The sequence below is a fragment of the Balaenoptera acutorostrata genome, chromosome 1 (genome assembly GCF_949987535.1).
Source record: "Balaenoptera acutorostrata chromosome 1, mBalAcu1.1, whole genome shotgun sequence".
Lineage (NCBI taxonomy): Eukaryota > Metazoa > Chordata > Mammalia > Artiodactyla > Balaenopteridae > Balaenoptera > Balaenoptera acutorostrata.
Window position 1 is genome coordinate 1,617,874 of NC_080064.1, and position 23,203 is coordinate 1,641,076.

The 23,203-nt window shown below is 58.7% G+C and overlaps 1 protein-coding gene across 1 annotated transcript; it reads right to left on the bottom strand.

Moving 5' to 3' along the window:
• Positions 1–379: 379 nt before the first annotated feature.
• On the bottom strand, positions 380–21,079 carry TTC34 (tetratricopeptide repeat domain 34). Its single transcript, XM_057526934.1, has 8 exons — positions 20,299–21,079; positions 12,748–13,594; positions 11,098–11,323; positions 9,764–9,968; positions 8,721–8,887; positions 4,695–4,965; positions 3,697–3,911; positions 380–907 (listed from the first exon to the last, which is right to left on the bottom strand). The coding sequence occupies exons 1-8, from the start codon at positions 21,077–21,079 to the stop codon at positions 380–382; spliced, it is 3,240 nt and encodes a 1,079-aa protein (XP_057382917.1).
• Between the last annotated feature and the right edge of the window lie 2,124 nt (positions 21,080–23,203).

Consider the following 23,203-nt stretch of genomic DNA (forward strand, 5'->3'; position numbering starts at 1 on the left):
TCCTGGGCTGGCACCGTTCCCCCAGGGCCACGAGGGGCCGGCCTGAACCCCGTCCAACCTGCAGGTCCCAAGCCAGGGACAGGACTGGGGCTGCTCTCCGAGGCCCGAGCCCCACGTGTGGGCCAAGAGGGCCGCAGCTTTGGGGACCAGGCTGCTGTTGAGGGGAGGGTCTCTGAGCCTCCTGGGATGCTGACTCAGGCAAGTGGGGAGCTCTCCGCTCTGCTTCCCGAGGCTGGTCGTCGCCAGCCCACCCCAGGACTGGGAGGAGGGGGAGGGTGGGTGAGCACCTCCCCGATCTGGGGGCGGGGTGCACCCCAGGGTCCGGACGAGAAATGCTAACGACAGGGTGGCCCCACGGCTGGGCCTGGGGAGCGCTGGGTCAGTGGAGCCGGCAGCCCGAGGATGCCTCCCTCCGGATTCTCGCCTTCAGTCTCTTCAGGCCGCTGTGCTCCGGGTCCACCAGGAGGCCGCCCTCAGCCGCCGTCCAGGCCTCTGTGTAGCGCTGCTCGTCTAGGCAGTGCTGGGCCCTGCACAGGAGCGCGTGGGCAGCGGGGGCCCGGCCTGGCCGCTGCCACAGGTTGCTCTGGGCTAGGGCGGGCGCCAGCCTGAGGGCCTGGGCAAAGGCCCCAGCGGCCCCGGCCTCGTCCCCCAGGCTCAGAAGCAGGCGGCCCTGGGAGCAGAAGTCCTCCGCCCGTGCCTGGAGGTCACCGTCCCCTGAACCCTCTCGGAGCACGTGGTCCAGGTCCCCGAGTGCCCGGCCAAACTCCCGCAGCTCGGCTAGGCAGGCAGCCCGCCGGCGCAGGTGACAGGCGCTACCGCCACCAGCCAGGATGGCCAGTGAGCAGTAGCCCAGCGCCTGGCCGGGCCGCCCTGAGTTCATGAGGGTGTCAGCTTCCCGGGCTGCGGCCTGCACAGAGAGGACGGAGGGAGGGAGGTCAGGTCAACCCAGAACACTGAAGGCCCCTCGCGGCTGGCCGCTGCTTGTTCCCCAGGCAGAAGCTGCCCGCTCCCTCTGGAAGCGGTGGAGGCACAGGCCACCCGCTGCAATCCCTCCACCCTGCAAGCTCTCCCGCAGGCAGGCCCTGCTCAGAAGGCGTCCTCCCCCTTCTCACAGCCCTACCGCCCCACCTGCGGCCCAGCTTCTCTTACCTGGGTGACCTCCTCCCTTCCCTCCCCTTCCCTCTGCTCTTCCCAGCAAAGCCACCTGCGCAACAGGCCCCCCACCCTCCCGAGGCTGCCCTGGCCCCGAGGACACCGGCAAACGCCGCCTCTGCTCAGCCTGCTCCTTGAGCCTCCCCCGCGCCCCGGGTCAGAAAAGCAGGGTCTGCTTTGCGCTACTGTGCCTCTCACTTTGCTAACCAACGAGCTGCTCCCGCAGGCCCTGTGGAGCCAGAGTCAAGGCCAGGGACACACTCTCCGGGCGCCCCCTGCACTGCCAGCGCCTGCCAGCATGGCCCAGGGGCTGGGGTTGTGTCTGCTCCCCTGGGACGGGCAGAGCGGGGCGTGCAGGGCTGTGGTGGACCCAACCTCAGCCTCCCTGGATGCTGCAGGGCAAGGCCAGAGATCAGAGGGCGCTGTCCACCCTAGCACTTCTCTCCCCGGGGACTGCTGGATTGAGTCCCCCGCTGCCCCCGTCTGGATGGCGCAGCCCCGAGGGCCGATGCCTCTCCTCTGCCCCCCAGGCTCACTCTCCTTTTCTGAGTGTGACTGAAGCCCACTCTCCAAACCTGCCAGGACGCCTTACCTCTTCCCCCGAACTGCCCCGGGTAAATCCGCTTGCCCATTCGGCTCCTCCTGCCCCCAAGAACCCACAGTGGCTCCCCATGGACTGAAGGGGCACATTCCAGACCCCCCCTCTTCCATGCAGCCAGGTGGTAGCAACGCCCCCGCTCCCCGCCTGTCCCCAGGAGAGCACAGGGCACCTGGCACCCGGCGGGGTGAACGCGTGGTCCTGTCTTCCCACCAGCCCGACCGCGCACACAGGCTGGCGGGCGGCCGGAGCCCGGGCTGGAGCCAGCTCGGCCCTGCTGTGCGACGCGGACCGGCGACCCGTCCTTCCCATGCAGCGCCCTCCCCACGGGTTCTGCGTGGTCCCCCCGGAGCCGGGGAGAAGCGCGGAGCCACCGGCCGCGCAGCCGTACTATCGCCGGAAACGGGGCGCCCCTACTTCCGTCTCACTTCCGGGTCGGCCCTCGTCGCCCGGCCACGGCCCAACGTCGAGCGAATTCTCGCGGCACCAAATCTGGGCTCCAGGCAACCCTGCCTAGCGCTCTCCTCCGGGCCCAGCCCGTCGTTTGAACTCAGAGACGGAGCCCTGCCCAGCCCCGCCTTGTGAACTCAGAGACCCTCACCTAGCTGCCCCCCTCCCAGCTTAGAGCCCCCTCTCCCCCCCCCCCCCCCCGCCTCAAGGCTCTGAGACCCCAGCCAGGCCCCCTCCTCCGACATCCCCAGGCTCCGCGGCCGCTCGTCTGAGTTCTAGGCCTGGTTAACACGCTCCTTGCCCCCCTCAGCCCTACGAGGGCTATCCCCGCTGCATGACCCATTGCTCGCTCGCTCCTTCCGTCCCTCATGCTCATTTAGCCACCTCCCCTATTGACCCCCTCGTTGAAACACCTAGCGCGGTGTTTGCTTTCCTGAAGGACCCTGAGTGATAGAGCCCACGGAAGCATAAGGAGGGGAAATACTTGCCCCAGGCCGCGCAGGGGTTTGATTCACCGGCTGATGCTTTTGGCCCCTCCCCACTCCAACCTGCTGGTCCCTTCACCGCCCGCCCCTCCAAAAAAAAAAAAGGTTAAATTCAGCCACTGCAGGGAAATCCACTCTGCAGTTTCCATTCCCCCAGCCCTGCCTCTCCTACTCCTGCCTCCAGCAAGTGAAGGAAATAAGGTAGCCAGACCAGAATGGAGGACACCCTTCCCTCTGCCCCCCGCCCCAAGCCCCTCCTCCTGCACTCCACACCAGCTGCATTTTGCCCACCTGTTTCCTGAACACTCTGAGATCCTTCCTGCCTCCAGGCTTTTGCCTTGGCCTGTCGCCATCGTGGTCTCACCTCCAGGGCCGCTTCGCAGCCCCACTGCCCTGTCTCAGGGTCTTCCTTACACTTTCACCCCCTGAAGTGAACTCCCCCTACCCCCAAACGGTCCCCCCGCTAAGCTGCCAGGGCCACAGTGCAGGCAGCGGCTCTACCCGGGGCCTGGTGGAAGGTGCTCTTTGTTCTTGTCAGATGGGAGTGGAACAATCGCCCACCCAGAGGGGCAGCAGCCCCAGCCCAGCATGCCTTCAGGGTCCCTCTCAGCTCCCCAGGGGCAGGAGCTGGCCCGCCACCCACGTGCTCACTGGGAGGGACACGCCTCTCCTGGCCCGACCTGGGGGTTGGGGTGGGCTTCCATCGAGGGCCAGGTGTTCCTGCCTGGCTCAGTCGGGCTTTGCGGATGGGGTCCCCTCCCTCTCCCTGACCCCGAGTCAAGCTGTGGCTTGTACGCCTCATGTAAAGAAGCCCTGAGGTCTCTGGGGGTGTCAGGGCTTGAGCTGGCCAGATCCGGGTGCCTCCCGCTTGAACCTCCATCCCACCCCATGTCCAGGTGAGATCAAGCACACGGGGAGTTCAGCACTACCCAGAGCCCCGGGCCGGGGGGTCTCCGACCCGAGGTGCTGGAGAGGGGCTGGGCTGGGGCCTCCGTGGGGTGCTGCGCCCACCTGGGCGAGGCTCTGCCTCTCCGAGGCTTCCAGGAGATGGAGCAGGAAGCCGAGGTCCTGGGCGTCTGTCTCTGCCAGACGCTGCAGGTCCTGTGTGGCGGCCGGCATATCACCCTTCTTGAGCCGGAGCAGGCCACGCCGGGCCCGGGCCGCCTCTGATGCAGGGGCGAGGTGCAGGACTTTTTGCAGGCGGGCGCCGGCCTCCTCAAAGCTGCCTGTCAGGGATTGGGGAAGGACAGTCAGCGTGGGGCTGGGGCAGGGGGGCGACTGGGAAGCCCAGTTCAGCCTTTCTTGGGGCTGGCTCTGGGAGTGGCTGGCTGATGGAGGGGCTCAGCACCAGAAGGAAGGAGCAGGGAGCGGAGGGGCACGGTGATGCCATGTCGCTCACACGGACTCACCTGGTGACCCAGCCCCTTGACTTGGGGGCGGTCACTAAACTCTTCGGCCCCCCCGGTGGGGTAGCAGGACTCTAAGCCCCCTCACCGTGGTCCCTGCAAGGACCTGCTCTCTCTCCTGAGCGGGGCCGCCTGGGGTTAGAGCAGCCCCGGAGGCCCTGAAGGCCTTGGTGGGGGCATCTCACAGGCTTGGAGGTGACGATGACAGGCCCACGAAACGCAGGCTGCAGAGAGGTCTCCCCTTTCAAATTAGTGCTGAAATATTGTCAAGATTTTGCAGGAAAGACCGACACATGTGGGCCTGAGACAATCTCACCTAGAAAAGGGCACTCGATAACAGCTCCTGAATAAATGCATGAGTTAATGAGGGGCCTGAGCATCTGAGCCTTTCACGAAACCCCAAATCATTCCTTTGTCTCACCTCCCAGTGGGCAAAGCCACACGGAGGACCCATACGGGGACCAGGTCCTGGGATTCAGGGTGGAGGGGACCTTAGAAGCCATTGAGCCCTGAGTCTCTTTCTCCCATTTTACAGAAAAGGATCCAGGGGTGGGAGGAGCAGGGACAGACGCCCACGTTCTTCATGTCTGGGCTGACACATACCCACTGCAGCCAGCACGTCTGCCAGGAGGATGTACCAGCTGGGCTGCCCGGCATCGATTTCGATCAGTGCTTCCCCCGCGGCCAGGAGGCTCTGGGCGTCCTCGTTGCTCAGCCGGGCCCCTGTGTCCGCCAGCTGGATCAAGAGGGCCCGGCAGCGGGATGAGAGGCCCTGCGTGATGAGGGCCTGGACCTCTGGCTTCAGAGAGCAGATCTCAGGGACCGCCGTTCTTGGGCTGAGCTTCAGAGCCGAGAGGATGTCGTCCACAGCCTCCTGCAAGGGGAGGAGGGCAGGGTGGGTGGCAGAAGTGGTCCCAGCTGGGTATCTGTCGTGTTCCTCTTGGTGCCGGGTGTTGGGGACACCAGAACGGGCAGATGGCCCAGCTCCTGCCTTCCCACCGTGGGGTGGGAGTGGGGGTCAGCCAACATGGGGGCCCGTATGGTGAGCATTCAAGGAGGGCGTGGTGAAACTGAGGCAAGCGTGTCAGAGTTCTGGACGGGGGAGACGGTCTGCAACCCCAGAAGGGCCGCACTGATAAAGAACCCACTACGGCACGGAGGTGGCCTTGGGCTGGGACCAGAAGGGCCATGGGCCAGGGGCTGAGTCTGCAGCTGGAGTGGCGGGGGCGGAGTCTGGAGGCCCTGACGGTGCTGTGGAAGCACACGAGGCCGGGGGAGGCTGGGCCCAGTCAGGAGAGCCTTGACCCTGGTGAGTCACTTGCATCTGACCTCTGACCTGGCCAACAGTCGGCAGCCATGCAGTCACCTTCAGGTCCAGCCTCCTATTGGTTTTCTAGGTGTCTTTTGTTTTGTTTTGTTTTTTTCCTCCCTTTCTGCCTTCTTTTGGGTAAATTGAATAGTTTTAGTATTTTATTTTAGTTCCTCCATTGGCCTTTTAACTCTGCCTCTCTAACATTTTTTGGCAGTTGTCCCATAAGGTGACAATAGGTACCTTTATTTTTTATTTTTTGGCCCTGCTGTGTGGCATGTGGGATCTTAATTCCCTGACCAGGGATCAAACCCGTGCCTCCTGCAGTGGAAGCACGGAGTCTTAACCTCTGGACTGCTGGGGAAGTCCCCACAAGATGTATCTTTAAAGACACCATTCCACTGTCTTCTGGCTTCCATTGTTTCTATGACAAGTCAGTCATTTTTTTATACTGCTGTATGTAATGTTTCTTTTTCCCACTGGCTGCCTTGAATATGTTCTCTTTATCTTTTCTTTTCAGAAATTTGATCAAGGTGTGCCTAGGTGTGGTTCTTTTTGTGTTTATCATCTTGGGATTTGTTGAGCTTCTTGGAAAAGTTTCTGCCATTATTTCTTCAAATACATATACATATACATATATACATACATGCATATATTTTTGCCCCATTCTTTCTCCTCTGGGACTATAGTTATACATATACTGGACTGCTTGAAATCATCCCAGAGGTCATTGAAGCTCTCTTCATTAAAAAAAATCCTTTCCCCCCCTCTGTTCTTCAGACAGGATAATTTGTATTGGTCCATCTTCAATTTTACTGACCGTTTCTTTGGCAGTTTCCAACCAGCTGTTAAGCACATCCGGTAAATTTAAAATTTTAGATATACTTTTCAGCTCCAGAATTTCCACTTGATTCTTCTCTATAGTTTCCATTTCTCTGCTAGGATTCCCCATCTGTTCACTCACTATGAAAAAATTTTCCTTGAAGTTCTTCACATGTTTACAATCACTGTTTTAACATCCTTGTATGCTAATTCCAGCATCTGAGCCATCTTGAGGTGGCTGTTCAAGATCAAGATCTGTTTCTATTGAGTACTTAGTTTCCTTATTATTGGTCACATTTCCCGGTTCTCTGTGTGTCTAGCAGTTTTTGATTTTGGGCTGGACATTGTGGATGGTACATTGTAGAGAGTCTGGACTATGTCACCCTCTCATAAAGGAGGTTGTGTTTTATTCTGGTGGGTCATTTTGGTTCTGCTAGACTTGGTTTTGTTCCTTGTGAGGGCAGGTCCATTTCAGTTTTGAACTTAGTCCTAAGATATGACCTTTACTTAGGGTGTGGTCTCAGCTAAGTGCCCAAGGTATTCAGAAAGGTCTCTGCTCTGGCAGGGTCAGAATTCCAACATCTCCTGCCACGGGTGAGCTTTGCTGGGCCCCTGCATGTGCAGCCCAGACTCAGACAAGAACCACTTGGAATCCCATGAAGACTTCTCTGCACAGCCCCATGTTCTCCATCGCCTTTCCTTGCAAATTCCAGCTACTGCAGCAGCCTGGAACCCCAGCCTCTGCCTCCTCAGCTCAGCAAGCTGACTGCCCCACCTCCTTGTGCAGTAACAGGAAAACCTCCCCAGGCAGAAAGTTTATCGTGGGGCTCCCCTTGGACTCCCCTGGTGTGGTTTCCCTTTCCTCCAGGATGGCAGTTCTCCACTGCCTGTTGTTCAGGGCCTGAAGACAGTTGTCATGTATTTTAGCCAGATATTTTGTTTTCAGCAGCCCAATACCAGTTACCCTCTCCTAGCCGCACTGGAAGTTTGCCCAGATACTTTTAAAGTCCAGGGATGGGGTTCTCCTGGAGCAGGTGTGTGGGGGATGAAGGTCTTGGAGAGACAGAGCCCTTAGATGGGTGGATGGAAAGACGGTCCTCTCTGATCCTTCCTACACTATGACCGGGGCCCTACGTGACCCTGGTGCTGGCCAGTGGTGAACCTGATCAGCTGGGAAAGTCCAATTCTATGCTGGCTCATGGGGATTCCAGCTGCCACATATGGAACCCTCATTAGGGACCAGGCACCACGCTGAGTATCTGACAGCATTGAATAAGCAACCCCCTCAAGGCTGAGCATTGATGGCCTTGAACAAGCACCCGCCCTCCCTCCCCTTATTTTACTGATGTTGAAACAAGGCTCAGAGATGTTACAGGACTTGCTCAGAAAGTTAGAGGAGGGGGAGCAGGGTTCTGGATTCTGGACCCCGGCAGGCTGGCTCAGAGCTCCTCTCTTGGTGAAGGGCCAGAGGGTGTGTGGGTGCTTGGCCTCAGCCCATCTCCAGGAGGAGGAAGTTCATGAGTGTGACGATGTGGGGTTGACCCTGCTCCCTCATCCTGACTCACAGACATCCAGGCTGACTTTCCCTGCCGCCCTGGACAGAGCGGCAGGAGGGATGTTTCTGAGGCACCTCTCGGAGGAGTTGCTGGCATGTCGAGATCACCCAGGGGTGGGTTCCCAAGGGGTCCGCCTCCTGCAGTAGGGCCCTCCTGGCTGAATCCCGTCTCTGTTTAATGGGTTTGCCCCTGAGAACTACAGGTGCTTTCCCAGCACAGGAAGGGGCCTGCAGAGGGTTGGGCTCCCAAGCACAAGTGTGTGCCCAGCTGGAACAGAAATCAGGCTGCCAGTGCCCTTGGGGGAAACACAGACACCCTGGCAGGCAGAAGCACCATCTTGAGAGGCTGTCATCCCAGTGGCATCTTGGATAATTTTTCCTTGTCTCCTGTACTGGGCTGTACTTTGGCCCAGCGAAGCATCAGGGCAGACAATCGATTTCAGTTATTCACCAGTGACATTGCTCTTGGCTGCAGAGTGCCCTTGTCCAGGGCTGTTTGTTTGTGGCTGCACGTCTTCCCTTTGGAAAGTACCTGCCCTGGGCCTGCAAGGGACCGCTTCCCACCCCTGCCCCTGCACGCTGACCACCCAAATCCACAGGCCCTGTGTAGACAGCTCAGAGTGGCACCCAAGGGGGCAGTGGAGGTCTCAATACTGTAAGGTGGGGGGCCCCCTTGTAATCCTGAGGCTTTGCACATCAATCCATGCTGACTGAAGCGGGGGGGGGGCACGGGACTCTGCAGATGGAAGGGAAAGACTCCCCCGAACCGGGGATGTGATGGTGAGGCTCCCGTGAGCCCCAGTGCAGGCGGGGTTTTGATGGATGACTGACGCTCAGATGGCCTGGCCCTGCTTCCTCTCTCCGGGGGGGCTGAGCAGGAGGGCAGCGCCTCCCCTGGGTGCCCCCACTTGCCCAGCCCCAGGTGGGGAGGGTGGGCCCGTACCTTCTGCTGGTCCAGGGCCAGGTGCAAGAGCGCCCGTCCGCACAGCGCCTGCACGTTCCTCGGCTCAGCCCTTAGCACGGAGGTGAAGTCGAACATGGCCGTCTTCTTCTGGCCCAGGAACCCGTAACAGCGGGCGCGGGCCAGCAGGGACTCACTCGCCTGACTCCCTGGAGGAAGCGGGTGTGGTGTCAGGATGCGACCTCGGCTGGGCACGGCCAGGTTCAGCGTGTCTGCCCTCATCCAGGAGTTACTGCACCTGTCCTGGTGCTCTAAGGGGCAGGCGGAGGGGGTGCGGCAGCTTTGGGGTCACCTAGGGAGCTCACAGACTGCTGGGCACCACCACACACCAGGGAGCAGCAGTGTGGATTGATCCGGGGGCCCTGGCTGAGGGACACGGGGAGCTCAGCCAGGAGGGGTGGCATCTGGGAGGGTTGGTGGACAGTCCGAGGGGGCTTCTGAGAGGAGGGGGCACTGCAGCTGCATCTGAAGTGAGGCCAGGGGAGGGGCGGGGGTGGGGGGAAGGGTCCACGGGGCAGGTCACAGAACGGCTGCAGCCGTGAAGGTGCCAGGCTGAGAAGGCCCAACGCTCTGACCCTCCTGCGCCTGGGGCAGGGCGCGGCGGGTGGGCTGGGCGAGCGGGGAGACCAGGCGCGCGCACACACAGAGCTGCCCCCGCTATTCCTAAGAAGGGCTTCGGGGGGTGGGGCGCTCATCCCCCACGGATGGAGGGAGAGGGGTTGAGCTGGGAGAAGGGCCTCAGCTGAATCTGGCCCTCCCACCCTCAGGGCCCTGGGTGTGTGCGATGGCGGCCCAGGATTCAGGAGAGGGTCCCAGCTCAGGTCCCAGCTGGTTGGGCCCTCTCCTAGGCGTTAGCGCGCTTGCTGCAGTGAATGGCCTGGGAGAACGCCACACCCCTGAGCCAAGCACATGCTCAGACTCCCTGGTGCCTGACCACACCCCGTCCCCACATGGCAGAGGCTCCTCTTGCCCCCGGGCACCTGGCACAGGGTGGGGGCCCCGGGGGGTACGAGGGCGGCTCCTACCTGCAGCAAAGATGGCCAGAGAGAGGTAGGCGATGGCCTCCCTGGTGTGGGCTCTGCCCTCGGCGCCGCCCGGTTGTGCCTGCAGGATGGCCAGGGCCCTCGCGTGGCAGTGGCCCTGCAGCAGCTGGCGGTCCTCGTGGCGGAAGACGTCCAGGGTGGGCTGGAGGCAGGCTGTGTCTCCGGACTGGACCACCTTCTTCACCAGCTGCAGGGGCGGGGGCGTCACCACCGGTCCTCCCTGTGCCCCAGGCCAGACCACTCCACCCCCATCCTCCGTGCAGGGGTGTGGCTCAGGGATGCAGCCCGCAGGGGCGTGGCTCGCGGGGGCGTGGCTCGCGGGGGCGTGGCTCATGGGGGCAGGGACTGCGGTTGCCAGAGCTGAGCACAGGGAAAACTGGGTCGGGACGTGTGGGCCCCGCTCTGGGCTGCTCCTCTGCTGAGTGTCAGGATCTGGGGAGGGGCGGTCCCAGTGTCCCTGAGCCGCGCCTCCTTCTCGGCGACATGGAGACCTCGCCTCACGGGCCCACGCGCCACAGGTCTGAGAAGTTTGGGGAAAGGGGGCTTTCAAGCTGTAAAGTGACAGAGGGCCCAGGGAGTCCTTCAGAAGGTGCAGAGCAAAAGCCCTGGAGTCAGTCCCTGCTCTGGGAGGAGCGAGACCCTCGGGGAGACAGAATTTCGCAGAGGCCTGCCCGATGCTGCCCTTGCTGGCTGCACCTGTGCGGACGCCGGTCCCAGAGCATCCTTCCCTCCCACCCCTACGGCCCAGCGCAGGGAGACCAGAACCCAGACCAGGCCAGAGCGGAAGGGGGACGCTGACAGGCCCCACAGCCCTGCCCCAAAGCCTGAATAATCTTCCGCCGCGTTCCCACGGGAAGCCCTCATAACACCTGAGGGAGGGGAGGCAAGCAGGGCTTGAGGGCCTGGGGGCGCCTCTGCTCGTTCCCTCCCCGGGACAGGGTCACCTCCAAGCCTAGTTTACTTGGGAGATTTGAGACTAAGCTCTGCTTACACTCAACTCATGGCCCTTTTTCTTCATAGCACAAGGAAAGCAAATACAGAGCATCACTGCATGCTGGAGACCTGCTGGGCCCTGGGGTACCTGCTGCAGCTAATTCTCACGAGAACCTGGAAGACCGGGGCACAGATGAGGAGACTGAGGGTCAGAGAGGTGAGGCACCTGCTGGAGGCGGCAGAACCGGGCCTGGGACAAGCTTTGCCTGTTCTCAAGTCTGGGCTGCAGGGTGTTGAGCGAGGGCCGGTGGAGGCCTGGTGCCCTCCGCAGAGCTATGCCCTGTTTCCATCTGCCCTGCTGTGGCCCACCGGGGCCCCCTCACCTGGCTGGCATCATAGGAGAAGCCCCTCCGGAGCTGCAGCAGGGCCAGCCGCACCAGCACAGGGGTCGCCTGAGGCCTTCGGGAGAGGGCCACCAGCAGGGCCTTGTGGGCGTCGTCCAGGCGGCCCAGGCGGTACAGGGCATCGGCCGCCAGGAGGCGCGAAGCCTCGTCCTCCGTGTCCAGCTCCATCAGGAGCATGGCCAGCTGGTACACGCCACGGGCGTCCCTGTGGAGAGAGCAGCTGGGAGAGGGCTGGCCCCTCCCCTACACCCCTTTCACCTGCCCAGGGAGGCAGGCTGCAGGCAAATCCTATCCCCTGCACCTGGTCCAGGCGGCGCCCTTCCCGCTGGACCTCAGAGACCAGGTTCCTGCTGGAAGGACCCTCGTGCTGTCCCCAGAGCGCACGGCTGCCCTTTCTGACATACAGCCCTCAGCCCTCACCCCCCATTCTCCACCACCCCTTAGGGCGGGCCTTTTACAGATGAGAAATCGCGGCTGTATGCTGACCCCCAGCCAACCCTGCCTTAGTTTTCTTTTCTGCAAAAACAGGATAAAAATGCTGGCCTTGCAGCGCTCAGGGGCGCCGTAGGCAGAGCTCGATAACACCCAGGCTGCGCTTGGAATGATCCCGGTGCCCTCCTGGGAGTGAGAAGGAGCTCCCACTGGGAGAAGGGGCCAGAGCCTCAAATTTGACAGTTCCCAGAGAGAAAAGATAGAAAGGGCCCCAAATCTCTTACAAGAAAGTTCCTCCTTACCATCAAATCAAAGCAATGCAAATTAAGGAATTAGGGGGCTGAGGAAGCCTGCGTGCATGCGTGCCTGTGCGTGCGTGCGTGTGCGTGCGTGTAGGGGCGAGGGGGCTGACGTCAAACATGCCCCCCCCAGGGGCCCCTCAGCTCAGTGCTTTTAGCTTTGCTAAAACACCTTCCTGCCACCTCCCAGCTACCAGAGAAATGCAAGTCAAAACAGCTGCAGGTTCATCCACTGGGCTGGCAAAGAATTTTGCGAAAGGAGCACAAGGGCTGGAGCATGTGGACTGATGGGCAGGTGGGCAGCTCCAAGGTCAAGGGCCTCACGGGGCTGTGTTGTCTGACCCAGGAGCTCCACCTCTGTCTCCATCTGTAGCGCAGAACATTGCATAGGCTGGAGGTTACCCGGGATGCGTTATAACTGAGAGCAGACATACTGGAGTGCCCGAAGGATCGATGGCACATTCACAGGATGAGCTATGGGGCTGCCCAAGAAACGTATCTAGTGACCAAAGAAGTGTTCATGATCTAGGGAGTAAAAAAGGTGGGATGCATTTGCACATAGAGCACAAATTCAGTTTTGTGGACTCTATTTTATATGCACAAGGAGAAACGACAAGGAAATGTAACAGTGGGATGACAGGTAAGTTCTATTTTTTCATTCCCATTTTTGCGTTTCTAATTTTCTTTGACAACTAAGTCCATAATGCATCCTGCCCTTTGGGACCGAGGGTCCTAAGATCCGGGCCCCGGAGCTAAATCTGCCACCAAAGCTTTAGGGAAATCACCTAGCAGCTCCCTGCCTCAGTTTACTGTAAGGTGGTAGGAAACACACCGCGACTAACTTGGAGGAGACCAGAATGAAACAGCAGCCCCAGGCGTGCGCGGGTCTAGTTTTTACCCTTCCTGCGCAGCGCGGCTGTCGGTCTCCGCAGCCTTGCTCCTGCAGCCCGGCCCGCTCTCGGATCCCGGCTCCGGCCTCTGCTGCAGCATCCTGCGGCCCTCCTCCCGCAGCACGGTCATTAGCAGCCCCCGCTGGTTCCAGGGCACGTAGGCCTTGGTGACAAGCAGAGCTTCCTCGGGCCGCAGGCGGCAGGCGGTGACATAGTCCAGCGCGCCCAGGAACGCACTGCCCGCCAGCACCCGCAGCAGCCCGCGGCCGCACAGGGCTCGCACGCAGCTGCCAGGGTGCGGCGGCCCCAGCTCCACCACCTCCTGGAAGTCCTCCCGGGCGCGCCCCGCGTCGCCGGCGTGCAGCGCGCAGAAGCCGCGCAGCGCCAGCAGGGGCGCGCGGTCCCCGGCCCGGTCCCGCGCACGGTCCCCGGTGCGCCAGGGCCGCAGCAAGCGCTCGCACAGAGCCCGAGCGCCCACCGCGTCCCCCCGCAGCAGCAGGCACTCGGCCAGCCGGGTGCCCAGTGCCGGGCGCGCCCCGGGCGGTGCCACGCGCCACAGGACCCGGAGCGCGCGGGTCACCGGGGCCAGCAGCTCGCGGCCCGAGTCCTCGCGGAGCTCGGGGCGGCTCCGCACGGTCTCCTGGAAGCGCGCGAAGCCTACGTCCGCGGCCTCCTGCACCTGCGCCCGCAGACGCTCCCGGTCCCCGGCCGAGAGCACGGCCTCTAACTGCCTCCGCGCTCCTGAGGGCCTCTCGCAGAAGGCCTCGTGCAGGTCCCGAAGGAGGTCCTGGGCCCCGCTGTCCAGGAGGAAGGTCGCGGCAGCGCGGGTGACCAGCAGGGTGGCCCGACGCTCACCTGCGGAGAGAACAGAGGTGTTGGTCCTGCCTGTTGGGCCACGTCCTCCAGGGGAGCCACCTGCAGACCCCAGCCCTCCAGTGCTGGAACCTTCTGAAGCGTCTCACGGCGATTCCCTTGAGCCTCCCAGAAGCCCAGGACATGGCACCGGAAGGATGAGTGCTGGCAGGAGGCCCCAAGCCCGTCAGGGACAGAGCAGGCTCAGAAGGGGGGAACCAGGGTGGGCCTCCCCAGCGCTGCTCGCCACGTGGGGTCAACGCCAGCCCAGCCGCCCTGGACATTTCGTCACAACACCCCTGGCACTTTCAGTGATGGATTTTAGGGCTGAGTTCCCTCTTCTGAGAGCAACCCCCCCCCCCCCGCTCCCCCAGGTCAGAGCTGAGGTTCTGAGCCTGTGACGGTTTAGGGGCCAGGTGTCACTGCAGCACCTGTGTTTCATGCCTTCTTTGGCTACAGTGGGACCCAGTGCCTCCCTCTTTGAAATGAGATCACCCCGTCAGGTTCCGGAAAGACGGATGATGCACCCAATGCCGCTTAAAGAGCGGGGGACGTGGGGATTTACTGCATCTTGCTGTGCCTCAGTTTCCTTTTCTGCTTTATAGTGGGAATGAGGATGGTCTCCATTCACAGGGCTGCGAGGACTGAATGGATTAATGTGTGTCCAGGCCTGGAACCAGGGCTGGTGGGTGGCGTCACTCAGTGAGCTTTCCCATCAGCAGCGGCCTCACCTCCACCGTCCCTATACTTTGTATCCGAGCAGCGTAAACGTGCTTGTGTGAATGGGGAATCTCCATTTGCTTCTTTTTTTTAATAGTTCCCACCTGTCTACTGAGATTCCACAACTGTTCATTCACTATGACCATATTTTCCTTTTGTCCTTGAGTATATTTATAACAGTTCCTTTAAAGTCCTTAGTCTGCTAATTTCATCCCTGGGATCATCTTGAGGTCAGTTTCTGTTGACTTCTTTTTCTCCTGACTGTGGCTCACCTTTTATTTTCCTGTCTCTTTGCATGTCTAGTAATTTTTTAAATTGTACACTAGACATCTGGTTGATTCTCTGTAGAGACTCTGGGTTCAGTTGTGTTCCTCTGAAGAGAAATGAATTTTGTTTTAGCAGGCAGTTAAATTGGCTAGGATCAAACTCCAAATTCTCTGTCTTCTTTATTGGACAGCAGCTGAAATCTCCATTTAGTTCTTGCAGCTTCCAGTTGTTGCTTTTTCAGGCCACCCCGTCTCTCCCGTGTGTGTATAGTTCAGTGGTCAGCCGAGAATTTAAGTGGATTTAATACATAGATTTGGGGTCTTACCTCCCTTCCCCCTTGAATGTGGCTCTCTCTTTTTCAGGATTTCCCTTCTAACTTTACAGTCACTTTTCTCATCCCCAACTTCTGTCATATGATACCTCAAGCCAGTAAAATGGCAACTTTCTGTCCTACATGGATAAAACATGGATTGAGGAGGCAAAAAGCTGCAAGCCTGCAAATCTTACCTTGTACAGTCTTCATCTTTTAGGGGTCAGTCTCCAGTTTCTCCCTGCATTTGGTCACTGTTCGGTTGCCAAATATTTGCATTTTATATTTTGCCCCAATTTTATAATTATATGTGGGACACACAGTTTAGTCCAGCTACTTCACCATTGTTGAAAGCCAGAATCTTTTATTGTTAGATTTAAAAATTTTGAAAATCTGGCGGTGGGGGAATATAAAATGCTATAATGCTACCCTACTGTTGTTTTAATTTTTATTTTCCTGATTGCTGGTTAAGGCTCATTTATTTAAAAAACCTTTCTTGCCAATCTGGTGGTAGAAAGTGGTGTCTCATTGTTTTAATTTGCATTTGTATCATTACTATGATGTTGAACATTTTCCGCACGTTTATTAGCCATCTGTGTTTTCTCTTTTGGGAAATGCATTTGCCAATTCTTGTACTGGATTTTTTTTTTTTTCCTTATGGATATGTAGGAATTCTTCAAATACTCTGGGTACTCATCTTTTGCCCACTGAATATTTTGCAAATATTTTCTTCTGTTGTGGATTCTCTTCTCATTTTCTATAGTTATGGGCAAAACAGAAGCTTAAAATTTTCAATTTAATCATATGTATCAAATTTTCCTTTACTGTTTCCACTTTTTTTGTATCTTAAGAAGCCCAGCTGTACACAGAAGTCTTAAGATGTTCTCTCATATTTTCTCTTAGAAACTGTAAAACTTAGCTATTAACATGATTCACCTGGAATTTACTTTTTTTTGCATGGTTTGAGGTAGAGAATCAGCCCCATGCATTGGATAATGGTCCTCTTGTCCCCATAGATTTGCAATGCACACTCTCACATATTAAGTTCCAGACAAATATAGGTCTATTTCTAACCTCTCTTATTGGTATTATTAGTCTATCTATCTATCCCTTAAGTCAATATCCTTCTGTATTGATTAACATAGCTTTGTATTAACTGGTAGAGAAAATCCTTGTACCACCACCTTCCTCTCCATCTTCTCCTGCTCCCCTTCCCCCTCTCTCCCGCTCCCCCTCCCCCTCTCCCCCTCCCCCTCTCTCCTGCTCCCCTCCCCCCTCCCCCTCTCTCCCGCTCCCCTCCCCCTCTCTCCCGCCCCCTCCCTCCCCTCCCCCTCCCCCTCTCTCCCCCTCCCCCTCCCCCTCTGCTCCTGCTCATTCTCCTTTGTCTTGTCTATTACTGGTCCTTTTCTATTATAATATCAAGTGTTCCTATCAATGGACAGTGACTCTCTCTCTGCTTATATACGTATAATTTATTCTCTTTTAATAAAGTTTTATAGTGTTCTCCATTAAGTCATATGACTCATTGAAATAAATTATTTTCTTTTCCTACGGTAAATGGTGTATTTTAAAACCATAAAGTTTGCTAACACATACATATGGAAACTTAAAAAAAAGGTTCTGAAGAACCTAGGGGCAGGACAAGAATAAAGACGCAGATGTAGAGAATGGACTTGAGGACACGGGGAGGGAGAAAGGTAAGCTGGGAGGAAGTGAGAGAGTGGCATGGACTTATAAATACTACCAATACTACCAAATGTAAAATAGATAGCTAGTGGGAAGCAGCTGCATAGCACAGGGAGATCAGCTCGGTGCTTTGTGACCACCTAGAGGGGTGGGATAGGGAGGGTGGGAGGGAGATGCAAGAGGGAGGAGATATGGGGATATATGTATTTGTATAGCTGATTCAGTTTGTTATAAAGCAGAAACTAACACACCATTGTAAAGCAATTATACTCCAATAAAGATGTTAAAAAAAATAAAAAAATAAATCTAAAGAAACAAACAAAACACAAAAAAAAACCCCATAAAGTTTCTATTTGTTGCTGGTGTCTATAAACATAAATACTTTTTGTATCTCCTGTTAAATTCTATTCCTATATCTAATACATTTTTGTTGCTTCTGTTGGGGTTTCTACATAGCTAATCATATTGTCTGAAATAATGGTTGCTTTATCTCTTCCTTTCTGGTCTTACATTTTCCCCCTCATTGCCTTGGCTGGCATCTCCAGAGCAATGGGAGATGGGGGAGTGGGCAGCTGCCGTGTTCTTGGTTCTAAAATATCACATTAAGTACGATATTTTGGTAGGTTTTGATAGATTTTATCTTTTGCAATTAAGTAAGCTTTCTTCTATTCCTGGTTGTTTACATTTTGGAGATGTTAAATATTATAAAATACTTTTCCCTGATTTATTGCAATGATAATATATTCTTCTTTCTTCCATTAATGAATGTAGTAAATTGTGTTATTACAGAAACATAAAACTATAAGTTTTGTATTGTTTAACTCAGTTTTGGCTAAAGGACGCATCAAAAACCAATGCTTTGACTCAGTATGCAGTTGTATCAGCTACTATTGCTGTGTAACAAGCTGCCACAAAACTTAGTGACTTAAAACAACAACCATTTCTATTTGTCTGTGATTCTTCTTCAATTTGGGCTGAGCTGGCAGTTCTTCTGTTGGTCTTACTGGGGATCATTCCTGTGGCTGCAGCCACCTGGTGGCTCAACTGGGCAGGAGGGTGTAAGGTGGCCTCACTCACATGTCTGGGGCCCTGGTGTTGGCCGTGGGCTGAGCCTCCCTCTCTGTGTGTGCCCTCGTGGTTCACTAGTTAGCTTTCTTGCAGGGCACTGGGAATGTTGCAAGAGGTTGGAGGTGGGGCCTGGTCTCCAGAACCACAAGGCGTCACTTCCACTATTTTTCTGCTGGTCCCAGCAAATCTCAAGGCCAAGTGAACTCTGTTTCCATGCTGGGCGGAGCTACAACCATGGCTCTGTCTCTCGTCTACCCCAGTAGCTTTTAATGAGGAACCTTGAACGAACTGGAGATGGCTGCCCTGGGGACTTTCAGAGGATAAGCAGTCAGGGAACTGAGACTCCTGGGGGACGTGAGTTAAAGCTACTCTTGTTCTGTATCTTGTCCTCATACACTGAGTGTCCTTGTATGTCCACGTACTAAGAAGGGCTGAGCATATTCCCACATATGGAAGGTTTTGTTTGATGTTTCCAAGGACTTTGGATAAGTAACCTGGAGATTAGAATGCATTTGTTATAGGAATCTACATTTGCAAAAAGTTTGTTACAGGAGAATTTATTTGTTCACATGGTAAGCCATGCTGGTGTGGGTGGGGATGATAAGGTGACTCCCAGTGACATAAGTGACTTTGTCTTAATGAATGCAGCCATCCATAGTGAAGGCTCGCCTGTCCGCTTCAGAGCCCAGGCGGGACAGACAAGCTTCCTGCAGTCTCTGGGGGTGGGGGTGGGGAGCAGAGTTTCTCTAGAACACTGTTCCTCAAGGCTGCAGCCCTTTGGGGATTCTGGATTTCTGCAGGGGCTTTTCTGGCCATTAAAGTGGAAGACCCCCTCCGCCCCAGGGGTTGCTGAACGCCCCCAGCGCACAGGCCACTGCATGTTTGTGCTTTGGGCACCAAGGACCTCCTACTCGGGATTCTCTGCGACTCTAGCGTTTCTAGGTAATTTATAGCAGGAGGGTTTCAGGGTATCTGGTCTGGCATATTTCCAGAAAGAAATTGGCCGGCTCAGTTTTCAGTTCTGTCTGGCCCCCCTCTCACCCTGGGGTTACCAACAGCCTCGCGGGACACACAGACACGCCCCGCCCTCCACGTGGGCTCGGCTGAGGCAGCTGGGAGCTGGTGCAGCTCTTTATCTCGCACACAGCCTCGCCACTGCCCTGCAGGCTCCTGAGTTTCCGCCTTCTTCCATCCTCCTGTCCCCTTTGCTGGGCCCTCTTTTGGTGGAGAGCAGTGCGGTGGGCAGTTAGGAGCACCCGGGGGTCAAATCCCAGCTTCCGTGAACACTCTGTGTGCCCCTGGCGGCCCCACGGGCACGTGGGGATGTACCTGCACCCGCCTCCGAGGGTTGCTGTGTGGATGCGATGAAAATGAGTATCAAGCCCGCACAATGGGTCCGCCCACTGAGTGAATGGCAGGCCCCCCGGCCCCCCACCTCTAGGTGTCCGGCTGCCCTACTCTCTCCCATGCTCCCTCCCGATCTAGACCTTGACTTTAAATCCCTTCCTTGTGTGGATGATCCCCAAACCCCTTCTTCAGACCAAGCCCCCACTCATCTCAAGGCTCATGTGTCCAGCTGCCTAATGACACGTCCACTTGAGGGGCCCAAGGGACACTTTTGGGGAGCGCTTAGCGGGTGACAACATTTTCAGGGCTTGATACACAGTTTCACTGAATCTGCACAGTAACCCTCCGAAGTGGGCGTGGCCACCACCTTCACCTGCGCTCGGGGAGGTGGAGAGGCGGCAGGGAGCCGGGAGTGTGGCGGCAGGCTGGCGCGTGACTCCGGGCTGCTCCCAACCACACGCCCCACTGCCCCCGCCCCCGCCGTGAAGGAGGACCCAGCGAAGGGGCCTGGCAGGAGCGGCATCTCAGACTGGGGGTGTCTCCAGCCCCTGATGCCCCCTTTCCCGTCCGCTCCTCCCCGGCCTCTGCAATCCAGTTGCTGAAGGCGAACTCGTAAAATCATTGCTGATCCTTCTCTACGCCCCCGTCCTCTCCCCATCTTCACATCTGGCCACAGTCTTGGCGTTTCTGTCTCAGTGATAACTCAGACCTGGACCGCGCCCCAGCCTCCAGCAGGTTCTGTTCTCAGTCTGGCCCCCGTGGCACATTCAGCGCACAGCAGCCAGAGGAAACTTTAAAGATGCAAATCAGAGCACCTCACTCCACAGTTTAAAACCCTCGCATGGCTTCTTGCTGCCCTGAGGATAAAATCCAAAGTCTTTCAAGGCCAGGAGGGCTTAGCCCCCGCTACTGTCTTTAGCGTCTCCCGGCTCCCTCTACCCCGTCCCCGCCCCCCGCCAGCCATTCTGCCTCCATTCAGTGGCAAGGAACCCCAAGTACTTTCTCGCATTCTGTTTCTGCTGCCTGGAATCCTTCAGTCTCAGCTCAAACGACACCTCCTCCAAGAAGCCTTCCCTGACCGTAAGGCTAGAGCAGCGCCTCTCACAGTCCATTTTTCAAAGCACAGATTTTGTTTTGCTTCTTTTCTTGGTGCTACATAAGGTCAGGGGTCTTTCTGTTTTGTCACTGTGGTGTCCCCAGCCCCAGCACAACTCCCACCCCCGCCATAAGCAGGACTTAACCATGCAGTGAAGGGATAGTGAGAGCAACCTTTGCCCCGGCCCTTAGGGGGTGTGGAGGGCACGCCTACCTTGGGGTCTGCTGCCCGCTGAGGCGGCCTCCAGGGCCCGGCTGCAGGCCGCCTGGCAGTCCTCATACCTGCCACCTCGGAGCAGGGCTTCGGGCGATGGGGTGTTGCTCCAGGTGCCCACAGGGTCCAGGGCTGCCAGAAGTCCCTGGCAGTCGGTCTCCCGCTGGCTGGCACCGTCCCCAGCCTCCTGGCATCCCGAGATGTAGTCCTGGAGGGTGCTGACCAGAGCGGGGAGGTAGGGCTGCTGGTGGGCGTGAACGAAGGCCACCATCCGGTCGGCGCTGGCTGCAAAGGCCTGGAGGTAGGCGGCCACCCCGGCGTCCACCCGCGTCCGGGACAGGACCCAGGCCAGGGCACGGGTCAGCCGCAGCTCCAGACTTTGCTGGGAGTGGGCGTCCAGCAGGGCCCCGCAGCGCTGCACCACCTCCCCGTGGTGCCCGTGGGCCAGCAGGCCCGCCAGGGAGTGCAGGGCTGCAGCTGGGTGGTCGGGGCAGAGGGTGGCCAGGAAGGCGCAGGCCAGGGTCCCCGTCAGAGAGACCACCGCCATGCCGTCCCAGTGGATGGCCGGGATCTGGCTGTCACCTCGGCACCAGGCCTCCAGCGTGGCCACCACGGGGGACCCCCGAGCCCCGGCCAGGGCAGCTCGGACGCTCTGCACGGCCGAGGGGGCGTGGCAGCTGAAGGCAGCCAGGTAGAAGGCGGTGGCCAGTGGTGTCTCCCCCAGGGCCAGGTGCTGGTCCCCCTGCCAGCAGAGGCAGGCTGCGAGCTCCTGGGCCGACATCACGCCCACACCTCAGATGGGCCCATGTCCGGTCCTCCCAGCACCTGGAGGGGGGAGCGTGGTTAGTGCGTGGGTGGCCGGCAGCCCACCTGCCCTACGGCCCCCCAGCCGTGCTCCAGAGAGGCCTCCTGCCCCTCCCCATGGAGACCCCAGGGTCAGCGCAGAGCCCCCGAGTGAAGGCAGGGTGGATTCAACCGTTAAGAGGCATTGGCGGTGCCTGCCTTGCAGGCGTCTCCATGGGGCTGGGGCGTGCCTCCCAAGCCAGGCCCCCAGCGGGCTCTTTGCCTCTAGGCCTCTGCTTCCTCTTCTGCAGAATGGGGCCGTGACCCCGCTCAGCAGTGGGCCCTCTGTGGACATCTGACCCCTGAGGATCCACGCAGGGAGGAGTTGGGTGGCCCTCACTCCACCTGCTGCCCCTCCCAGCACAGAGCCCCTCAGGAAGGGGGACCCCCTCCCATCAATCCAGCTCACACAGGCCTTCTCGACGCCTTCTCAGGGCTCTAAGTTTCTATTGTTCACCCAACCTCAGGACCACAGTGGTGCCCACCTCCCGCACGGGGGCAATGCGGAGGGGGGGAGCCGGTTGCTGGGGTGGTGAGGGGCACCTGGCCGGATCTTGGGTGGCAGTGGGGAGCCACGATGGCCCAGGCCAGAGGGTCAGGTCTTGAGGTCAGTTCCAGGACCAGCCCTGTCTTGTGCCTCTCCCCGTCCCCAAACCTTCTGACCTGAAGAACCAATTGCTTGTGGCCCTTTCTCTCCTGGACCCCAAAGTGCCTGCAAACAAGCCCCCCACCCAATGTATGTTCTCCGACACACACTGAGACACACACACACACACACGAGTGTGCACCCACACGCACGCACTCACATGCATGTGCACACACAGGCGCCCCCCAATGTGCAAACGCGCTCACACTCGCCTGTGCTCCGAGACTGTGCGGGGCGCGCGGGGAAGGGAAAGACTCGAGCCACTACACCTGCTGGCGGCCGGGTGGAGGGGCGGTGGACGCAGCTCTGCCCGAGGGTCCGCGCGTCTGGGCTTCCAGAGGCGCCCACCGCCGCTGCGCCCGGGTCCGGAGGGCGGGTCCGTTTCCCGGGACACCGTCAACACCCCGGCGGCTCGGCGGCTCAGCGGCGCCCCCAGCGGCCAGGCGCGCCCCCGCCTCGGACCCCGCCCCGTCCCCCAGGCCCGCTGCGCCCCGCCGACCCTGCCCCACCAGAGCACAGGGAGGGGAGGGGAGAGAGGCCACCCCAGGGCCAGGCTCTGGGCAGCCTGAGCCCTGAGTCTGGGGAGGAGGGTGGGGGCTATGGGGCCCCTGGGCGCCGGGCAGGAGCTGCCCGCAGTCTGGGGCTAGCCGCACACGCGTCCTCATGACCCTCACAGGTGAGGAAGGAGCTCCAGGGAGGTGCAGGAGCCCTGGGCCCTGCCATTCCCAGAACTGTCGGGCTGGTTCAGGGCCCCTTTCTATGGGCTGGTGCACCCCCTGCAGGCTGCTTCCTAGGAAGCCGGCCCCCAAGTCACCCCGACCACCTGGGCTCCTGTAGGTCTTCCTACTGGCCCTGGGTCTCCCTCCCCACAGGCTACTCCCAGCCGGGCAGACAGACCAGACCCTTGTGTACACACCCAGCCACCTCCACTCCCAATGGCCTCCTGAGCAGAGGGCCTGTCCCTTCCTGAGATGAGGCCCAGAAGGTGGCCCTAAGGGGCTGTGACATGCACCTGCTGGCCCAGGGTCACCCGGACTGTAGTGCAGGAGGGCCGGCAGCATGGGGTGGGGGTGATATTTTAGGACTCACCCCCTCCCAGCAGCAAGGAGGGTAAGTGTGAAGAGGTGCAGAGGTGGGCACGGCTGCTGGGGCGGTGCTGGTGCACTGGGGTCCGAGACGCTGAGCCCAGCCCTGGCAGGGGCCCCTGGGCAGGTCGCTGAGTTGCACATCCCTGGAGATGTGGTCCTGTTTGGGGCTAGGGCCCCTCCCAATTCAAGATGTCAAGGTTCCCAGATGCCAGGAAACCCCGGTCCTCTGTGGGGCTCAGGGAATCAGGTGGAGTGCCCACTAGGGCACTGGATGCTGTGGGGCAGGGTGGGCAGGGGCAGGGGAGGGGGTGCTGCCTCTGATGTCCTC

Coding starts and splice junctions, on each gene's coding strand:
- TTC34 (XM_057526934.1), bottom strand. CDS start 21,079: ATGTCGGCCCAGGAGCTCGCAGCCTGCCTCTGCTGGCAGGGGGACCAG. Junction 13,595..20,298: donor AGCGGGCAGCAGACCCCAAG/GTAGGCGTGCCC, acceptor TTCTCTCCGCAG/GTGAGCGTCGGGCCACCCTG. Junction 908..3,696: donor AGAGGCAGAGCCTCGCCCAG/GTGGGCGCAGCA, acceptor CTCTCTGTGCAG/GCCGCAGCCCGGGAAGCTGA.